Source organism: Seriola aureovittata, chromosome 21 (assembly GCF_021018895.1).
Source record: "Seriola aureovittata isolate HTS-2021-v1 ecotype China chromosome 21, ASM2101889v1, whole genome shotgun sequence".
Taxonomy (NCBI): Eukaryota; Metazoa; Chordata; class Actinopteri; order Carangiformes; family Carangidae; genus Seriola; species Seriola aureovittata.
The window spans coordinates 11,302,674-11,321,139 of NC_079384.1; the positions used below are offsets into that span (position 1 = coordinate 11,302,674).

The 18,466-nt window shown below is 38.6% G+C and overlaps 1 protein-coding gene across 4 annotated transcripts in view; it reads right to left on the minus strand.

Annotated features, from left to right (window-relative positions):
- vti1a (vesicle transport through interaction with t-SNAREs 1A) overlaps positions 1-18,466 on the minus strand; it is a 115,539-nt gene that overhangs the window by 73,225 nt on the left and 23,848 nt on the right. For 2 of the 4 annotated variants that reach the window (XM_056365392.1, XM_056365390.1), the window contains exons 5-6: positions 14,476-14,496; positions 7,806-7,890 (exon numbers count right to left, since the gene is read on the minus strand). In XM_056365392.1, the coding sequence (XP_056221367.1) occupies positions 7,806-7,890; positions 14,476-14,496 (106 nt within the window). The remainder of the gene's footprint in view (positions 1-7,805; positions 7,891-14,475; positions 14,497-18,466) is intronic. The other 2 variants (XM_056365393.1, XM_056365391.1) reach the window with 1 other exon arrangement.

Genomic DNA, 18,466 nt, shown 5'->3' on the forward strand with positions numbered 1-18,466 from the left:
ATATAGTCATATCCATCCTTATTTCTTATCCCTGTACAGAAGCCATTCCACACTCGCTCTGATAAGCGTCTCCTCATTTTTTACTCCTTTTAGGGTTTTAACTGTCATCAATCCTCTTGTCATGCAGTGCGTCATTCTCATCACTGAATTAATATTTCTGATATACGTCCTCGGGTGACAAGGTGGCACAATTCTCTCTCACTGCCAATCCTTTACTTTATTTCACTGTTTCAATTTTTTTTTCTTCTTTTTTTTTTTGGTTCTCCCTTTCCGTTTTTAATATTTCAGCGCCTCAGATGTAGCGGCTCTTTAAAGCACCCATGGGGGCTCTGAGTCCTCGCTTTTGTCTCCCATTTCCTTCTGAAACAGTTTTTCTTTAACCCTATGCGGCTCTTCACAGTTGTTGTCTTAGCTCTCTCCTCTCTGTCGCTCTTTCTGCTGCTTTCTTTTTCTCCATCTCCCCCTCCCTCCCTCAGCTTTCTCTGTGTCAGCCAGAGGTCAATGCTACACTTTTTTCTTCTGCATGCAAGAAGGCAGGGGGTATCTTTTTAGTTATTGTAAGCTAAAAATAGAAAAAAAAAAGTGATTTAAGGTTGGGACAAAGGTGTCTTTTAAGATATAGTGGCATACCACTATCTAGCAATTGGGGGGGGGGGGGGGGGGGGGGGGGGTTTCATATCTTAAGATAAGGATTAGATTATATCAATAAACGATTCGGATGAGGCTTGATCGAGAATATAGACTAATTTACAAACTGCGCCAAAATTACTGATTCAAGGTTATTACTAAGGGATACTGTGCATTATTTAAAGCTGAAATTGCCAATGTTTTTTTTAATCTAATAAACTGTTACTATATTCATCTCTTGTGTAGCTTACCGTGGACCGGTCATCATGTACTGCTATTGAGAAATGTTGATCAAGTTGTTGGGTCGCACATGTTCAGTTAACCATGCTAATGCTGTTTTCTCAGTACCTCAGTAAATAATATATTTGAGTTCATGTTCCATGGTCAATCTCTGATATTTGCAATGTAAGAAAATGATGTGAAGCTGTCATTAAAATGGACTTAAAGTTATGGATTAAAGTGTAATACCTGCATCTTAAACATACAAATGTTTGATAAAATATGTACTAAGCTATCGCGCAAATTTAATAAGTTTAAATTTAATTTAAAAATATATATTTCCCTAAGAAATGTTGTCTCATGTTTGACTGAGCAGGAGAGCTCCAATGAGCTCTCTAGTCAGATCATTACTTCCAAGAGACTCATTATGTTGAGAGCCTTGTTGAAGCTAATAAATGACTAAAGGTCTAATTATAAGATTTTCTCATAATTTTATTAATGCTAGCTAACACTTTGTGAAGACCTAATTGAGGGACACATGCAGACTAGTTGGTGGACTCAACTGAATCATTATTCAGTCATAAAATTTGGCATCCATCTTTGGTGTAAGGTTCATTTAATTTTACACAAACACGTCACTCACTGCCATCTTTGTAGCACCACTTAACTTAAGCTAATATTTGGACGTTTGCGACAACACCTGTCGATTCACAGGGAAACTGAGACTTGCCCACGCACACGCAGGGAAAACAGGCGCACACATACAAACACATACCGAAGTCTGTTGGTTCAGCTCTTCCATTGAGAGTCCGTATGCTAGCTGGCCATTGTGCACGTAAGGCCTTTTGTCTGTGCAGCCTGAAACTGGTGATTGCACCTTAGCTACCGCAGTTCAAGCGTAAACAGTGTTTTCATGCCCTACGATATACACTGTTGCCAGTGGACCCCTAAATCCCTGGAACAGCTGAGTCCTAGGGTGTCAAAGATAATGGCGATTTATTGCAGTGCGCGGCTTTCTCATTGCCCCTCCCGCCCCCCTTTCCAATCGTCCCTCCACCCCTCCTCCTCCCTCAAACAGATTAAAATTAAGCCGTAAACATGTGAGGATGGAATTAACACATTTAGCGAGTCTCCTCTTCCCACATCCCATTTTCGCTCCAGAGCGGCTGATCCCCGCTGCCGAACGTGGGTGCAATTTTAATGACTCGCAACGTTTTTGAAGTCCACATGAAAAAAGCGTCGCTCGCCGTTTGTGGCGGCGCTAGATATGGCTGGGCCATGGCCAGCCATGATTGGGGGGGACACGTGCCGCCGACTCGGACTCCAGGCTCTTCGATAGGATCGGTGTCATTTTCCTCTCCACGATAAGACGCCTTGCTGACAAGGTCCGATTAGGAGAGAAAAAATCATTATTGCTACGCCTTTCATCCACCGGGGGTTTACCGATAAACAGCTCACCCACGGCTAGATTTTCTGAGAGCAAGATGTTAGGCATTGAAGCATATATATTTAGGAAATATGGTTTCAGGCAAAATTTTGGGCGCGTTTTTAACAATTATTTTCGTTTTAAATAGCTATAGGAAAACATACTTTTCCTTTAAATCGTATATTTTTTTTTTTTTAAAAGTCCTCCTATCTCCTCAGCTGAAAACTCAAGCTGTGAAATATTTAAATCCTAGATCTCGGCTCCATTAATCAAACAATTATCAAATAACTTCATATTCTTTTTGAACACAATACAACATGCCGATTGTATCAGCCTACAAAAAAGTGATTTATTATGCTATACCTCAAGGAAATCCACTTTAGCAAACTGTCCTTTTAAAAAGAGGAATGAAAAAGAGATCCTTAAAATATTCAAACTACATTGTATAACAGAGAGAATAAACTACAGAAAAGAAGTGAGAAAAGATTCAGTCACATTTTAATAAGAAAAAGATTTACATTGCATATATACTGTATACATTTATACAAATTATTCATATAGTGACTGAAAAATCCTTCACAATCCTTAGTAACACCACGTATCAAACTGGTGTATTAACAAGATAAAACTAATAGTAAAGACTAATAATAAAAATGTTGTATAATGTTAATGTTAAAAAGTATGAGAATTAAGAAAATAGTTTAACATTACTTTGTTTAAAAAATAAATGACTATATTTATTTCTATTTAGATGTTGGATGTTTTAAAAAAAAAAGTCCATTCCAAAAAATAAATAATTTAAATTGAATCAAATATTTTAATTTGTGGAGATATTATGACTTATCAATATGATTATACAATTAAATATTACAGTTCATATTTCTTTGGATTAAATGATAATTGTAAATAATAAAAACAGAAATAAAATAAGAAATAGAGCCAATAATAGAGTCTGCTTTAAATATCACTTGGGCTTCATAAATGTAACTGATTATGTAATTTGTTAAGTGTTTGCGTATGGATTTGAGGAGCGAGCACCACTTTGGTGGCCCAGCACCAAAAGAATCATCGAGTCTGATCTTTAGAGGGAACAGGGAGAAATAAAGCGAGTGGGAGAGAAACAGAGAAAGAGACAAAGATGGAGGGGGAGAGATAGAGAGTCGGGACAAACGTGCGCTGTGTTACTGGGCCACTCCAGCGCCCATGGACTCTCAGCAAGACTCAAAGCCACGCTCAGCTTCAAAAGGGAGCCATGAAGATTTTTTTTATGTTTACAAAAACATATTTATTTATTTCTCGTCACTCTGTCATTTATCTATTTATTTCTTGCTGTCCCAGCACCCCTTGCTCTGCCACTGAAATCATGTTCGATGACGCTGGCGTGCTCGCCCTCCCCTCTTTTTCCCCCTCTCTTTTAATACCACTGCAGTTCAAATCAAACTGCTCTAAAACAAACTGATGTACTCTTTAATATAGTCGTCACATCATCACAGGGTCCTCACGCGTCTGCCTTGGTGACAACTGCAGGGCTGCTTAGCTTAGCCCAGCGATGGCTGCCACTTTGTTGGTCGCTTCAATGATTTATCACAAAAAAGAGAGGGAGATTGTGAGAGAGGGAAGGGCGAGAAAAGGGGAGACACAGAAAGAAAAGTCCCCTGGATCATGATTGAGTCACTGGCACCTTTGATTGACAAGGTCTAATCAGCTTATCTCCATCCTAATAAAGTTGATAGCCTGCGGTGCTGCTCTCTACCTGGCATGGTGTGAACTTTGGGCTAGGCTGGGGCCCCTGGGGGCCGGGCCCCGACCCTCTCTGCTTATCTAAACGGGACTGAAATCAATCCCTAATGAGCTGTTTTCATTTTGCAGGATTGATTACAGGCCCCTAAACACCAAGAACACTTGCCTAAGAAGTGTTCTCAGCCTCTTGCTGGCCACCTTTAAAATGCAGAGTAGCAGTGCTTTTGTCTGTGTCTGTCTTTGTTTCAGCAGCTCATTTTGCTGCCATCGCTAAGTTATTTGTGTCAGCTGAACAAATATAAAGGGGGTGAATTTTCAAAGTAAACTCCACATTTGCCAGTTAATTTACTGAGTCGTACAATTTGTAAATATTGCCACTGAGATGCATTTGTAGCAACTGGTGACTATCATGATTGTAAGAACTAAAAGCCTTTATATTTCATGTAAAAATGAATTCTAAAAAATAAATAAATAAAATAAAATTGTATTTAACCTGTATTAGTCGTGTCTCTGCAAACAAACTGCAGTAGTTTCCAGCCCATCTATATCTTTAAGTTTACAATTACTACTAGTGTCCTAAAACAATTGCACATTTACAGTCGCATCAGCAAAAGGCTTCTATGTTGACACAACAAAGCAAATTTAATTTAAAGCAGCTCAGTAATCAGAGTTATGCCAATAAACAACAGTGAATTTTAATAACCATAACTAGAAAATTCAAGATGAGTTTGATGGAACAATTTTTAGTCATGTTTTGTATGAGCTGTCGATCAGTAAGACTCAACTCTCGGCCCTTCAATGAATAATAATCAAAAAGGTGGAATAGCTAATCATTGCAACTTAGATGTCTTATTTGACATGCTAGCTGTTTCTAAACAAGCAATCATAAATCATTCAAAATCTTTTCAACTGTGGAGGGAAGGACTAAAATCTGGCATGTCTTTGATTTAACATCAGTCAAGCCTCCACATTTGAGCATTTCAAATGCCCCTGACTCAAATGTCTTTAAATTGGCTAACTGCATGCCCTCCCTCTTTATTTAGGGCCCTCTTTAACTGGGCTAGCCCCCATGTCTGCTTGTTGCTATGCCTGGGCTTTTAAGTCAGTGCTCCTCACTAATGAAGTTCTATACTTTATTTATGAGACAAACAGAGGACCCTGGTTCTTGAGGGTGTGTGTGGTAAATAGCTCTGCATGTCCAAAGAGTCTCTTCTATATCCCTCTGAGGGCTCTCACTGCTTTTGGCAAGTCTTTGTTTTCACTAAATACACTGGAGACATTGAGAATGGTAGGAAAAAAAATGCTAAAATCTGATAAAATGGTACTGTGTGAAGATTCATCTTTTCTTAGAACTAAGAGTCCTCTTTTTTCCCCTTAAATATGACCTAGAAGCATCCTGTTTTTTTTGTTCCTGGTCATTAAGAGATATATTGTCGACACTGAAGAGAAAAGGGGGCAAAGCTGAGTTTCTACGCCATTTCTTTGTTCAGTATCTATCGCTTTGAAATAAAATGTCTTTTAGTTCCACTTCCCCCACTGGTCAATTACAGTTCTTAAGTGCTACTGTGTCATTGTGGATAGAGAATGCAACTTTGAATTACTGCAAAATAATGATGCTAAACTGCTCTAAAAAGTGCAGCTTAGATGTCTGAGGAGACTTGAGGTTAGTGGCAAGAAAAGTATTAACAGTATGACTAGAGAGCGTATGATTGGAAAACACTTAACACTCTAATTATTCTTGTTTTACGACTATGGATGCCACACCTCTACGTTTGAAAACTCAAAGCTTATTCCTCAACAACTGCCAATGCCATTTTCATAACGTGCATGGATAAAGCATGGTGCACTTCTTTATTTCATTACGTTGTATTTGTTGGCGTGAAAGAGAAGGAACTACACTAAATGAAGCCTTTGTTGGACTATAAAAGTAAACAATTTAGTGTTTCCAAACAGACAAATCCCAGGCCTTGGAGTACTGTATCTCAATACTCTAAGAACTGTGGCAGGACTATGATCTAAAAAGTGGAGGATTTCATGAAGATGTCTGTGAAGTGCTGTGATGAGCCGTTGAGGAACTACAAGAGTAAATATATAGTTTGAGATGGGTGAACAACACTAAATTAAAGACCAAACTGAATTTGGGATCAGATGGCAAACACTGTCAAACCTTATAAACCCAGTGGATAAATATGGCTACCTAATGTTTGTGCCCAGTGCGTCTGTTGAATTTGAGAGCTTGGCATATATAGTAATTAGTCTGGTGGAAGAGTGCATATTCCCTGTGTAACTATGTTCTTTGTGCAGATGTATTCCCGCTTTGACCCAGAGACACTGCCATTTCAGGTTGTGCATCTGAGCGGAGGGTTGGTATCGACAGCAGAGTAAAGGAAGGGGTCATGGATTAAAGACGCAGGGGCGAAGCCTCCCCACCAAACCACAAACACACCCCACAGCTGGTGTGGACCAAGCCAAGTGTGTGGGACCAAGGCAGGATAAACGAGTATTGTTCTTAGCTCGCCGCACAAACAGTGGATGAGACAGCCACCAGTGACACAGGGTCAAGGGGCATGTGGCCGACTATGACGGGAGAAACGGCCGGGCACAGGAGGTACTGAACACTTTTAAGCCGTGGCCCACTTCTTAAAACACCAACCGAGCTGTGAGGCAAAACATCAAAACAAGCCTCTCTAGTGAAAGATACAACTGGGTAGAATTAACAATCTGTCGGCTGTCGCAGAATTTGACACAGTCGAAAAACCCGGATAACGGAAGGATCATCTGAGACATTTGAATCAACATTTTTAAGCAGAGAATGCAGATTGTATTTATGAATTTGTGAATGCAAGTTACAGAGAACATCAAAAGCTGGTGGTCTGCGTGCGAACCTTCCTTGACTTGAATTATTAAATCTGTCGATGTCGCACACGCCAGCCACCCCGCGATTATAGTGTAAATTGACAAACTTTTTCAAAACTACAACGGAAGCCACAGAAAGCTGGTTGATACTTCAAGAATGAGCTTTGATACATCTCTGAGGAATACACTGTGCCTCAATAATGTGGTGACTGTCAGGAAGGAAGACAGGAAGAAAAAAAAATATGCTAACTGGTTAAATCTATTTAAGATCCCAATGAGCTTTTTTCCTATTTTAAGATAAAAACCATCCTTGATAATGAGGAAAAAAAGGAGTTTGTGTGTTTTTTTGGATGGTTTATTTAGAAAGTGATATTATGTTTTTTTCTTCCTTCTGCACCCCTGAATTAAGAACTTCAGGAAGAACGCTGACGTTGTTTATTTTCATAGACCCCCTGTCTGTTTGTGTTTTTAAAAAAAAAAGAAAAAAAAAAACAAGAAAAAAAAAAACATACCACCACCCACCCATAACACACACATACACAACACGCACACACTGCCATAGCGATGCATGAATTTTCTTCGGGAGCAGAGCAAGGAGAAGCGGCGCCCGATCTGTCGCCTGTACACCTCTCTCTCTCTCTCTCTCTCTCTCTCTCTCTCTCTCTCCCTGGCTTGCCTTTGATGTGCTCCCGAAAATGTCATCAGGCGTCAAGGAAAGAGGTTTTTTTTTTTTCGAACCCCCCCATCAACCCTCTACATCCACCCACCCCCCCACCCCAAACACACACACACACACACACACACAAATACACATATCCACCTACCTCACATATGAGCAAGACAATTTGCTGTCTCTCACTCATCCTCACCACTATCTTGAACCCCCACCCAACACCACCGCACTCCTTCCCAACCCAATCCAAAACAGAATACGTACCGGTTTCTACTGCTATCTGGTAGCCGGCCTCCAGTCTCCGTGATGACCTTTCCAGCTTCTCTGTGTTGTCCAACAGATGCGCTCTCTGCAACAAATGGAGAAAAAAAATAAATAAAGCCAGAGAAACAAACACACACAAAAAAATTGATTGAGAGGGCTGGGACCCATTTCAAAGAAACACATCAACACTGTCACCTAAACAGACAGACCACATCCACAGCGACAACATAATACCGCCAGGTTGGCAATAACCTTCATGGATGACAATGTGTTATATGCTGATGGAATATCAAGCATATGCATGTTGAGGCTGACAATGTAAGAGGTGCTGCTGCCTCATCTTGGACATGAAAACAAGAACTACTTTGAGGTTTGTTGCCTCCTTGTATTGTTTCACAGCACAGCCTTCTGCTGCACGCGAGGGAAAAGTTAAGGCGGGGAGGTGCAAATCAAGATAAAATTTTATTTAATTTGAAGCTTTTCCGTCAAAACAAAATCCTGTCGAGGTGATAGCTTCCAAATGGAGAAATTTAAGACAAAATCAACATTTAGTCCCTCAAATGTAGATAGTAAAGCAACAGATGAAGTGTAAGATTTCCTGAATAATAAATAATGAAGCCTTTTCGAACCCACCAATGTCATAAATGTTAATAAAATGAACATCGTTATAGTGTAATAATTATTCCACACAAAACCATTTGATTTCTTTTCTGCTTCCTGTTTATCCACATTAGTAGACCAAAACAGTTATTCATGATGTATGAGCTGCTGCATCCCCCCATGGCTTACTCACAGCTATCAACAATTGACAAGCCCGTCCATTGAAAACATGGAGTTCAGAGAGCAATGTGTTAAGAGAAAAGATGTGTTGCATAAAATATTAAATAAGCAATTTGATCATTTTTTTCAAAGTGGATGTTTGAGAGTATAAAGGTGTGAACTAGGGCTCTAATATCATGTGTACACATATCAATTGATAGCAGTTCCTCAGAAACCAAGAGAACTAGAGGTTTTGGTTCCTGCTCTATAGCTAAACAATTCATGTCTGACGAGCAAGGCAAGAAAAGATCTGATCTGTTGACTGATGGCCTTGAGTTCCATCTTGGGGGTCTCAAACATAGACATCTTCCATTATGGTTTCATTTCATTGTGTTCAAATATCCAATTACTGCACTACATTACGGACACATACATGTATTATCTGTGGCAAAGAGCAGAGCTGAATGATTTTATATGTTATTAGCTTTTTAAACACTTTGAATCAGTCAGTTCAGTCCTCTCAAACCCAAACAAAAACGAATAAAGAGGAACCAATGCTACATGAACACAAAAGCTTAAAATGACACCAATATATGTGGATCTATGGCTGACATTTTGTATTCTCAGTGGAATATGTGCTGTTACCTGCACAAGTAGTCTTCAGGAATGAGTGGGATTTTACTGAATTTTGTACACATGTTCTGAGTGATTAGTTGAGGTTACTTGACAATGTCTTGAATGTTTTCCTGTTTGGTTTAAATATAATTCTTTCCACTGTCACCATCGGGGGACCCTGAGTTTCATTTCAACTAACAGCTACAGTTAGTCAATTTGTCACTGAGTACTGGCAACTGTTTTACTGAGGAAACCAGCTGGGAATACCTAGTTTAATTTTTTCAACATTATATTTTTTTTGACATTGTACAAAAGAGGCTCACTAACTATAACTGATCTCACTTGCTTTGGTTGGGGTTGCATTAAACTGCATGAAAATGCCAATTGTCTAATTTTTTCCCCCACAGTTTTCCCAATGAGGTTGTTATGTTTTGGACATTCATGTCAGATTTTCTTCAAAAGGATGGCACAGGTGCCCATGAGCTGTAACTGGTGACTGTTGTGGTGACACTCAAATGTCTGAATTAAGTTTAATTCTGTTATTCTGATTTCGTTTGATTTTAACACTATTCCCAAGATCTAATAAACTAAAGGCTCTTATTAAAAGATTCCGGTGTACTGTATAACAAGTGAGTTAATCATTGAAGGAACTCTTTGATCATTATTTGTTTCAAGTAATGCCTGGATATTAAACTTTATATTAAAGTTCCTTTATTTTATGCACATATTTTATTTAATCATCATGGATGCTTCAAACAGATTTCAAATATTGATTCAACTATTACATTGGTCTGTTTTATTAGACAGCGCCGCTGTGTAATCTCAGTAATGTGTATTGTTAATCTATGTTGGTTGAGTTCAAGGCTTCAGCCACCTATCTGACATAAAAACATAGATTCAAACAACATGTACAGCCCCATATTATCCACTGTAGTGACACACTTTTAGTGCAAGTCCAAACTAAGACCCAGCTTTCATTAAATCCATACAGCCTTCAGAGTAGAGGATCATAAACATCATGAACTTGGAAGACTTAAATGTTTACTCGAATGTTGTTGGTTTTGATGGCCTTTCTAATATGCTATGTTAAGAAACCGATCAGATGTAACACATTTGACACTCAAAAACAACCCGATGAATGGCAACCGCCTCTCTGACAAGGGTTTATGCCCATCACATGAGCGAAGGGGACAGGGGGAGAAGTGAAATCTCTAGTTTTGGTTGGGCTGTCAAAACATGTACCAGCTAATCACTCAGAGGAAATGAAAAATGTGGAGGAAAAAAAAAATAAGTCAATGACATGCTTTTCAAAGTTTGACAATAAGAGGGATGGGAAAAGAGCAGGGAGGAGAAAACTCCCTCTGAACTCCTTCCTTTCCCTCGCTTCCTTTTTCTTCACGCCGCTGACAGATGTCATTTAAAATTGCAGAGATACTTTTTAATAGTTAAAGGGAGGGCAGGGGGAGGATGGAGGGATAGGAGAACGGGTGGGTGGATGGGTGGATGGGTGGTAAAATGGGCTAGGAGGAAAGCGACGAGGAGATGGTGAGTGGGATAGGATGCAAGGTGTGGCATGTTTTTGGTGTAGGGTGTGGTAGAGGGTTTCAGGGAGGGGTTACATGGGTGTGGAAGTGGAGATGGTGGCAGTGTGCACGTAGGAGAAAATGGATACCACGCTTGGTCTATAATGAGCCCCTATGGATCAGCTGAGATGGAGGGGACGTATTGACATGCAATGCTTAAGCTAATACACCTAGACCATGGCTGCAGTGCCTGTGTGTGCCTGGGAGCATGAGGCAGCCAGGGATACTGACAGAGTAGCACACTCCCCGGGTTCTTCAAAGAGCTCAAGTGATTAGTATGTTATCATTACCATTCGAAACGTGATTTTCCTATTCCCTCTCGGCAAAGGTGACACGTCTCGGGGAGACGGCCGGCAGACTCACTGCGATGGAAAGCCACTTCAAAGCTTTCTCCTCCTGAATTTCTCTCTCTCTCCCTCTCTTCTCTCCCTCGTTCTGTCTTCTTTTAGGGCCGGGGGGAGGGGAGGGTGAGTGTGGGTGGGTGGGTGTGTGAGGGGGGGGGGTGTTGCTGGGGGGGTGGGGGGGGTGGTGGCACTGGTGGTGTATATGTGTGTGTGATCATTAGAATAATGCGCCCCGAGTTTGACGGTGACAGAACCTGAAGGAAAGGGTGAGAGTTCAGCCACTAAGAATCCAGTAATGGCACACTGTGATGGCCCTAATAATGAAACAATCCAGCCATGAACACAGGATGATACCGAGGAAAATAATGAAAAGGAACATGTACAATTAAAACTAAACATCCTACACTACATAGTCACAGTCAAGGCAGATATAGAGATTACGTCTACAAACTTAATCTAAAGTGAGGTGACTCTTACTCTCCAGGAAAGCAATTTTGCTCCAATATACAAATGTCACACAACAGCTAAGATATGATAAGCAAGTAAGATATCGTTGTCAGCATTTTTGTCAGGGGAAAAGAAAAGTGGCTGCCAGCCCCTACTGTGCTACAACGTCCAATATCAAGGCTTGACCCCTGTGGTTCTGATATAACCATTGGGAACCATTCAGAATAAGGCAAAGACACACATACACGAACACCTATTCAAGCTCAAATACTGGCTTGCAATTCAGCTCTGCCATTGACTAAAGACAAACTAAGGATCCCGTCAAAATCATATCTGATCGTCTCATGGAGCCTTCTAGCCAAGGATTTAAATACAATATATGATAAATATTGTGCATCTGTGAGTGCACTGGTGCACCCCCCCATCACCACCACCATTTCTACCTATGCATGTATGCCTTTTCATCTGACACCTACATTTTGAACAAAGATCTTCTTAGGAACCACGAAAATGGTGTTTTTTTGTTGTGCTTTTTTGCGTCAAGAAACACTCTTCAGTTGTAAGTTATTAACAGGGAGCCCCAGAACAATGCAGCTGTAGCTCAAAAGAAATCTCTCCCCTCTTCTTTCGCTCTCCTGCCTTTTTTCAATATCAAACACAGGCGGTTACTATCACCATTTTCCAAAGTTCAGATGATTTCCTTATTATTTCAATAAGGGTGGGGGAGAGTCAAAGTGAATAATGATGACAGCTGTGATTCAGACTGACTGTGTGATCTTCTGTGCCGTTTGTTTGGGACTTGTAAGACGAGGAATTACAAGTGTCAAACAGCTGTGAATATGGGTGCTAAATATTTAAACATGTTTTTCAGTGGAAGAAAAAAAGTATAGTTTTTTAAAAGCAAGGCTTAAGTGTGTATAAGCTGTGCCAGCCTTTGATTCAAATGGAAGGAAGAGTAGAAGGGTAAAAGACTGCAATGGAGACGTGCAGTGGCGAAGAGGGCGCCGAATCAAACCCGATTACACAGATCGGGCCATTCCAAAAAGGGTAGACAGGTGAGGTAACTCAAGATGTCTTCTGACCCTCAGGCTAGGAGGAAATGCACAAAAAAGGTGGGAAGAAAAAGGGGAAACAAAAGTACAGCTAAATAAAAGAAAACAGTGCGATAACATGGCATCTGGGCCAGGTTGGCGTTCTAAATTATGGAAAGGTGTGAATGGTGAGGCTTTGATAGGAATTGAATTACTCAGCTTCTGCAGAAGCCCCCTTGAACATCGTCTCACTCAAAGGCACATTTAACAACATACTGTAAGTGCACCTGCAAATACAAGTTCAGCCATGCTTCAAAGGACAAGAATATAATGTAACCTGCAGAAACTGACAAAATCTGCCTCAATCAGAGGGAAAAACTTTCTCCAAAATATGATCAGCATGAGTATTAATTAAAATATAACATATATAATGTAATGCTACAACTACTGAGTCCTCAACATTGTAATGGTAAAATGCACGGTTGCTATGGAAGTAGCAAATCGGCTTTATCAGAAATTCTTGCATTTCAGCAAATGTTAATAATATTGCTGGATAGTAAGAAGAACATAAGAACAAATGTTCAAGTTTAAAACCTATATAATATTTACATGCTTTTTATATACCACTTTAAATACCACTACTTGACCTAATAATTTACCCATTTTTGGTGTTGATCAAGCTTTTCACATGGCTTATCTAAGGAGTAGAAGGTACTTATATAGGACAGTCTTATGGGAGACAATAATGGGCAGGTTGTCAAGGCAGCCCAATAATATGTTTGCTACAACTGATTTTTTTAACTGCAAGATGAATTCAATTTGCAAAGTCAGTTTGCATTTAATTATGAGTGGAGCAGGTCAATTCCAAGAAACCACGATTTCACTCTAGCATCAGAGCTTCTTGTTTACCGCCTCAAAGTGAAGAAAACAATACCAACTGTTGCTAATGAAGCTAGACACAGGACACTTGAAAAGTTATATGAATAATAAAATAATCATTATTGCCAATTAGCTTGGGGTTTTACACAGTCATTCTTAACCAAGCCTTATGACAGTATTTCTAGAATGGTTAGCTGACCAGCTAAGCAGCAAGCTAACTACGACTCTTGTGTCTTCTGCCTGTGTATTGTCGCCAACATTATCTGCCAAATTACAATAATATTAAGTATTGCTTGTTCATAAATTAACGTGATCTAGAAACTCCCAGCTTCAAGCATGTCATTCAGACATCACCAACACCAACACTTGAGTTGACCAAGGACTGAGGACGTTTCATTATACTGCATATTGTGTATGGTAGATTACACTGCATGTCATGGAGTGTGGACAGTAAAGTACAATAAAATGTCATGAATCGAGTAGAATAACTGTGGTGATGTTAACGCAGTGGTACGTGAGAATACAACAGCTACTATCCCACATTCTTATGTTACGTATAGCGAAAAACATATATCATTTCACTAATGATAACCTTTATCCAATTCATTACAAAAGGCAGAAAGCAACTCATTTGGCCCCATTCAAGAAAATTAAGGGACAGTAAATCTTACAAGCAGCCATTCCCTCTTGAAACTAAGAAGTTGATCAAGTTCTAAACTGTGTTGTGCTACTCTAAGCCTTGCTTCATTCCTCAATATTCATCTTCAAAAAGGCATATCAGAAATAATATCTTATCTTTACTTTCTGATATTTAAGGTAAGGGAAACTGGAGAAACTGGCCTTCAGTGAATTCATTATCTTTGGCTTGGCCTTTAAGCTGTTCAATCAGACATGTAAAAAAAAAAAAAGTGTCCAAATGAGCAGATTTTAATTTTCTCCAGGAGAGAGGAGGGCAAATGGAAATTTCAGTAGGAAAGCATAATTTAAATTGTTAGAGCAGAGAAGCACTTACCTCTTCACGTAACTTTATCAACTGCATCATGAGAGCAAAAGGGAGAAGAGAGAAAGATGGAGAGAGTGAAGAAGAGATATAAAAAAAAAAAAAAACAGAAACATGGCAGGAAGAAGCTCAGTTATATGGCTGGGTACAGAATTAACCTTGACGATTTATCTGTTTGCATGTTTAGCATTTGGAAATCACAAGACAAACACATTAAACGAAGCTAAACACGCCGCTCGGGCTGACTTTTTTGAACAAACAAAGATCAAGTCCTGGCGCTGTCACATTAAACAAGGAGAGGGAATGGATCGCTCAACTTGCAGTATCAACTAACATTATCAAGGAAGTCACATCACAGAAGTTGATATAGCAAGAGAAAAAAAAATGAGTAAAATATAGTCTGCAGTATGTTTAAAATATTTTGTATCTGTCATTTTGCTGAATTCTCTGGAAAAGGATGAAAAGAAATATGTGCCCACTGGAACTGAGTTGGAGAAATGCTGAGCCACTCCATTTGTACTGCTGTTTATCAGTGCTGATATGTTGTCAATATTTCATGTAGCTTATGCTTCTCAGTAAAGGTGCATGCTGTTTAGATTCTGCATGGAGAGTCATGTGAGGTTACCATTGTATATACATACAGTGAGGCTTATTATTGGGACAGCCACAGATCATGAAAAATGAATCTTAGCATAGCCATACATTTTTGATGAAAGAGAATAGTAAATTTAAAGTGAAGTAAATAAGAAATGCTATTCTTATTCCCTGTCCTGGAAAGTCTTGCATCTCTGATAATGAATCACACATTTGAGGGAGGGCAATAATTTGATTTGCTATTAATTATGCCTCATCACAATTAAAAAGGTTGCTTCCCAGGCTTGTTCTTAAGTGGGGGCTGTAGAGGAGGAAAGGGAAGGCTGGGGCTTATCGTGGGAATGCAACATGTTTGGCTGAAAAAGGGGAAGGACAAATTTCCTCATATGCAAGCCTTTTAAAAGGTGATTTTTTTTATTTATTTTTTTTATCCACATTTCTTGGCCAGCATTAAAGGTTAGCAGATCTAAAGGAAGACTTAGGACCACTATTACTTTTGTTGTTTATTTTGAATTTTGTGAGTCTGGAATAATTTTGTATCATATAAAAAGGGTGTTTTTATATCTTGAATTACAAACTTGATTTCCAACTTTAAGGTAAAAAAAAAAAAAAAAAGAAAGCTGGGAGAGTCCAAAAATGGTATCTTCATATCAAAATAATTCACTGCTTCAGCTCCTTCTACCAGCACTTATGACCAGAATATATCAAGAATTAAAATTTAACATTTGAACTTTTTCTGAAATCCAGAAAACTAAAATCCTAAACAACAAAATAAAAAAACAACAACAGTGTACTGCATGTATTTGTGTCCTCTATTTATATTATCCCTCTAATAAACAAACTCAAAGAAATTTGTCATATAATAACGAACCCTGGATGAATCCACACTATATAAAAATACACACAAAAATATCAAGTATTTCACATATTACAATCCTGCATTTGTCACAGCATTTCTCATTGTAATTTTAGAAGCACCTCAAAAATAGTTCTTGCATCATTTTTGTTTTTCCCCCCCAATCATAAAATGATTCAGTGCAGTATTGCAAATAAAAAATTATTGTCAATATCTGTAATGTGGGAGGTAAACAAGTATAACTGCATGTTTTTCTAAAGAGCTCTTACCCTTGAAAATGTCGGCAGTAACAAGACGCACTTTAGAGTGGAAACTGTCTTTTCTAACTTAAGTAGCAATTCCCCACTAGAATGCATTATTGAACAGGCCAAAGTTTAAAACTACACTGTGGATGTGGTTATTTAGGGCTTGAACAAACCCAGCAGATCCTGCGATCCCTCACCCCAGCTCTGCCATCAGTCAATGGGTACCAAACAAAACTTGTTCTAGCTCATTTGTGCTGCCTGACTGATTGCAAGTCCTTGCAGAGGATTTGTTAAAACTATACGAGGGGCATGTTGAGCTGTGTTTCTTGTTTCTTCCTGTTTAGCTTTATTTTTCTTTGGCATCCATTCTTTAGTACAGCCAACGATGCTCGCGTTGTTCAAGAGATACAGAGCAGTAAATACAGAATATTGTAAATGTTATAATTACTCCTGCATGAGCGCCTTTCCTTGTGTTTTTGTGATGCCAGCCAGTATTCAAAATTGCACTGCTGCAATTTTTCTGTTATGATAATCAGCAATTTTTTTTTTTTTTTTTTTTTCAAACAAAAGATTTTTCTTATCCAATACGGAATTCGATACAAGTGGTAATCTGCTTCCTTTGTAGCCTGTAAAATCTGGTCCATGCCGGCTCAAACCAGCACAATCTCTTGTGGCCAAGCCTTCTGCTGTGACTGAAATCGAAACTATTCCGTATAGTGTTCGTGTGTGAAAAATGTGTGTGCAGTTGCTGCTTTGTGTGTGGCGTCTGTGTGTGTGTGTGCGTGTGGCATCGAAGTGTGTGTGCGCACCAACATTGGTGCGTGTGTTGCATGCAGAGGAAACAGAAAGAAAAAATGTGCAATGGTAGCCTACCACATTATTAAAAAAAACGAGTGATAGTGCCAATTCAGTCTCTGTCCGCATACAGATAACGAATAAATGCCGAACTCTATTAAATCGTCCTTTAGCCATTATCGCAGGGCCAACACGCCATTTTCAGAACTTATGACGGTTCCCTATTTACTTAGCTATAAATCCTTGCCATGTAACCAACAGATTTGTGACTGGTAATGATCTGCTCAGCCAGGGCTATATGAAATGATCCTGACCTCTTTCAGATCGTCAGGAATTAAATTGACCGACTTGCCCCGGCCCCCACCATCTTTTCCCCTCTGCTATCACCGCCGTCTCGTTAGATAAAAAACCCTGAAGTTCCGAGTACTCCACTCACAGCAAGACCAAAACAAGTATTATCTCCAAGTTTTAAAATGAAAATGAGGTAAATACGGCACCTGGGAGAAAAAGGGAAAATGTATATCATCTATTTGCTTTGCTTTTGACCCCAGCGTGAACTCTTTCTGTCCTTTTCTGTGTGTGTTTAAGATATATAATTGTAATTTTTATATGTTTCATATCAGACATTATTATTGCTAATTATTACTAAGCTTTTCACATTTAAATAATTTATAGTTAATGTGTTACACATAATAAGGAATTGAGTGCTGGTAATCTTAAAACAAAACAAACACAGGGAAAAATAAAATAACATGAAAACTGTTATAGAAAAAGTAATATGTCACTTAACACAGCTTAGATTTTTAAAGTGCATCATGACCTTAATTCACAGAGAGAAATATGTTTTAATGTAAATATATCTACCTATATATCTATATACCTCTTATGGCGTACAATAAAATTAGGAAAATGCATAACTTGAGATTTTATTAATATTAATTTACTTTTCATAATTTACATTATTATGTTGATATGAACTGAGAATTAAGAATAAAGCTGTGGACATAGTGGTCTGAGATTTAAATGCCAAATCCAACTATCACTATTTTTCCTGATGTGTGCATGCATGGATTATAAAGCAGCACGACATTTTATTGTTTTCCATTTAGCAACACAGTTTTATGATATAAAACTATATCAAATAAATTTGATAATTATTGTCAAATTAATTTTTTTTAATATTAATTACAACAATATAACAGCAATTTCAAACATCTATCATATAATCTCTTTCCACAATATTAAATCCATTGATACATTTTTATTATTTCCACAATTTTCTTTGGAGGTGTGTAAATTCTAGATTTATAAATATTGCTTTTAAATATTTTTTTGATCAATTTTTAATGAAAGGGAAATAAGATTTGAAATGAAATGTGATAAATTTTTTCAGATTTTCCTTTGACAAGATTTTGATAGGACCCATCAGCGTCTCAAACGTGACATTTCTGACAGCAAATCTCCTTCCAACTTCTGCATAAAATGTCAGAGTCACTTTTGTGTCTCGCTAATT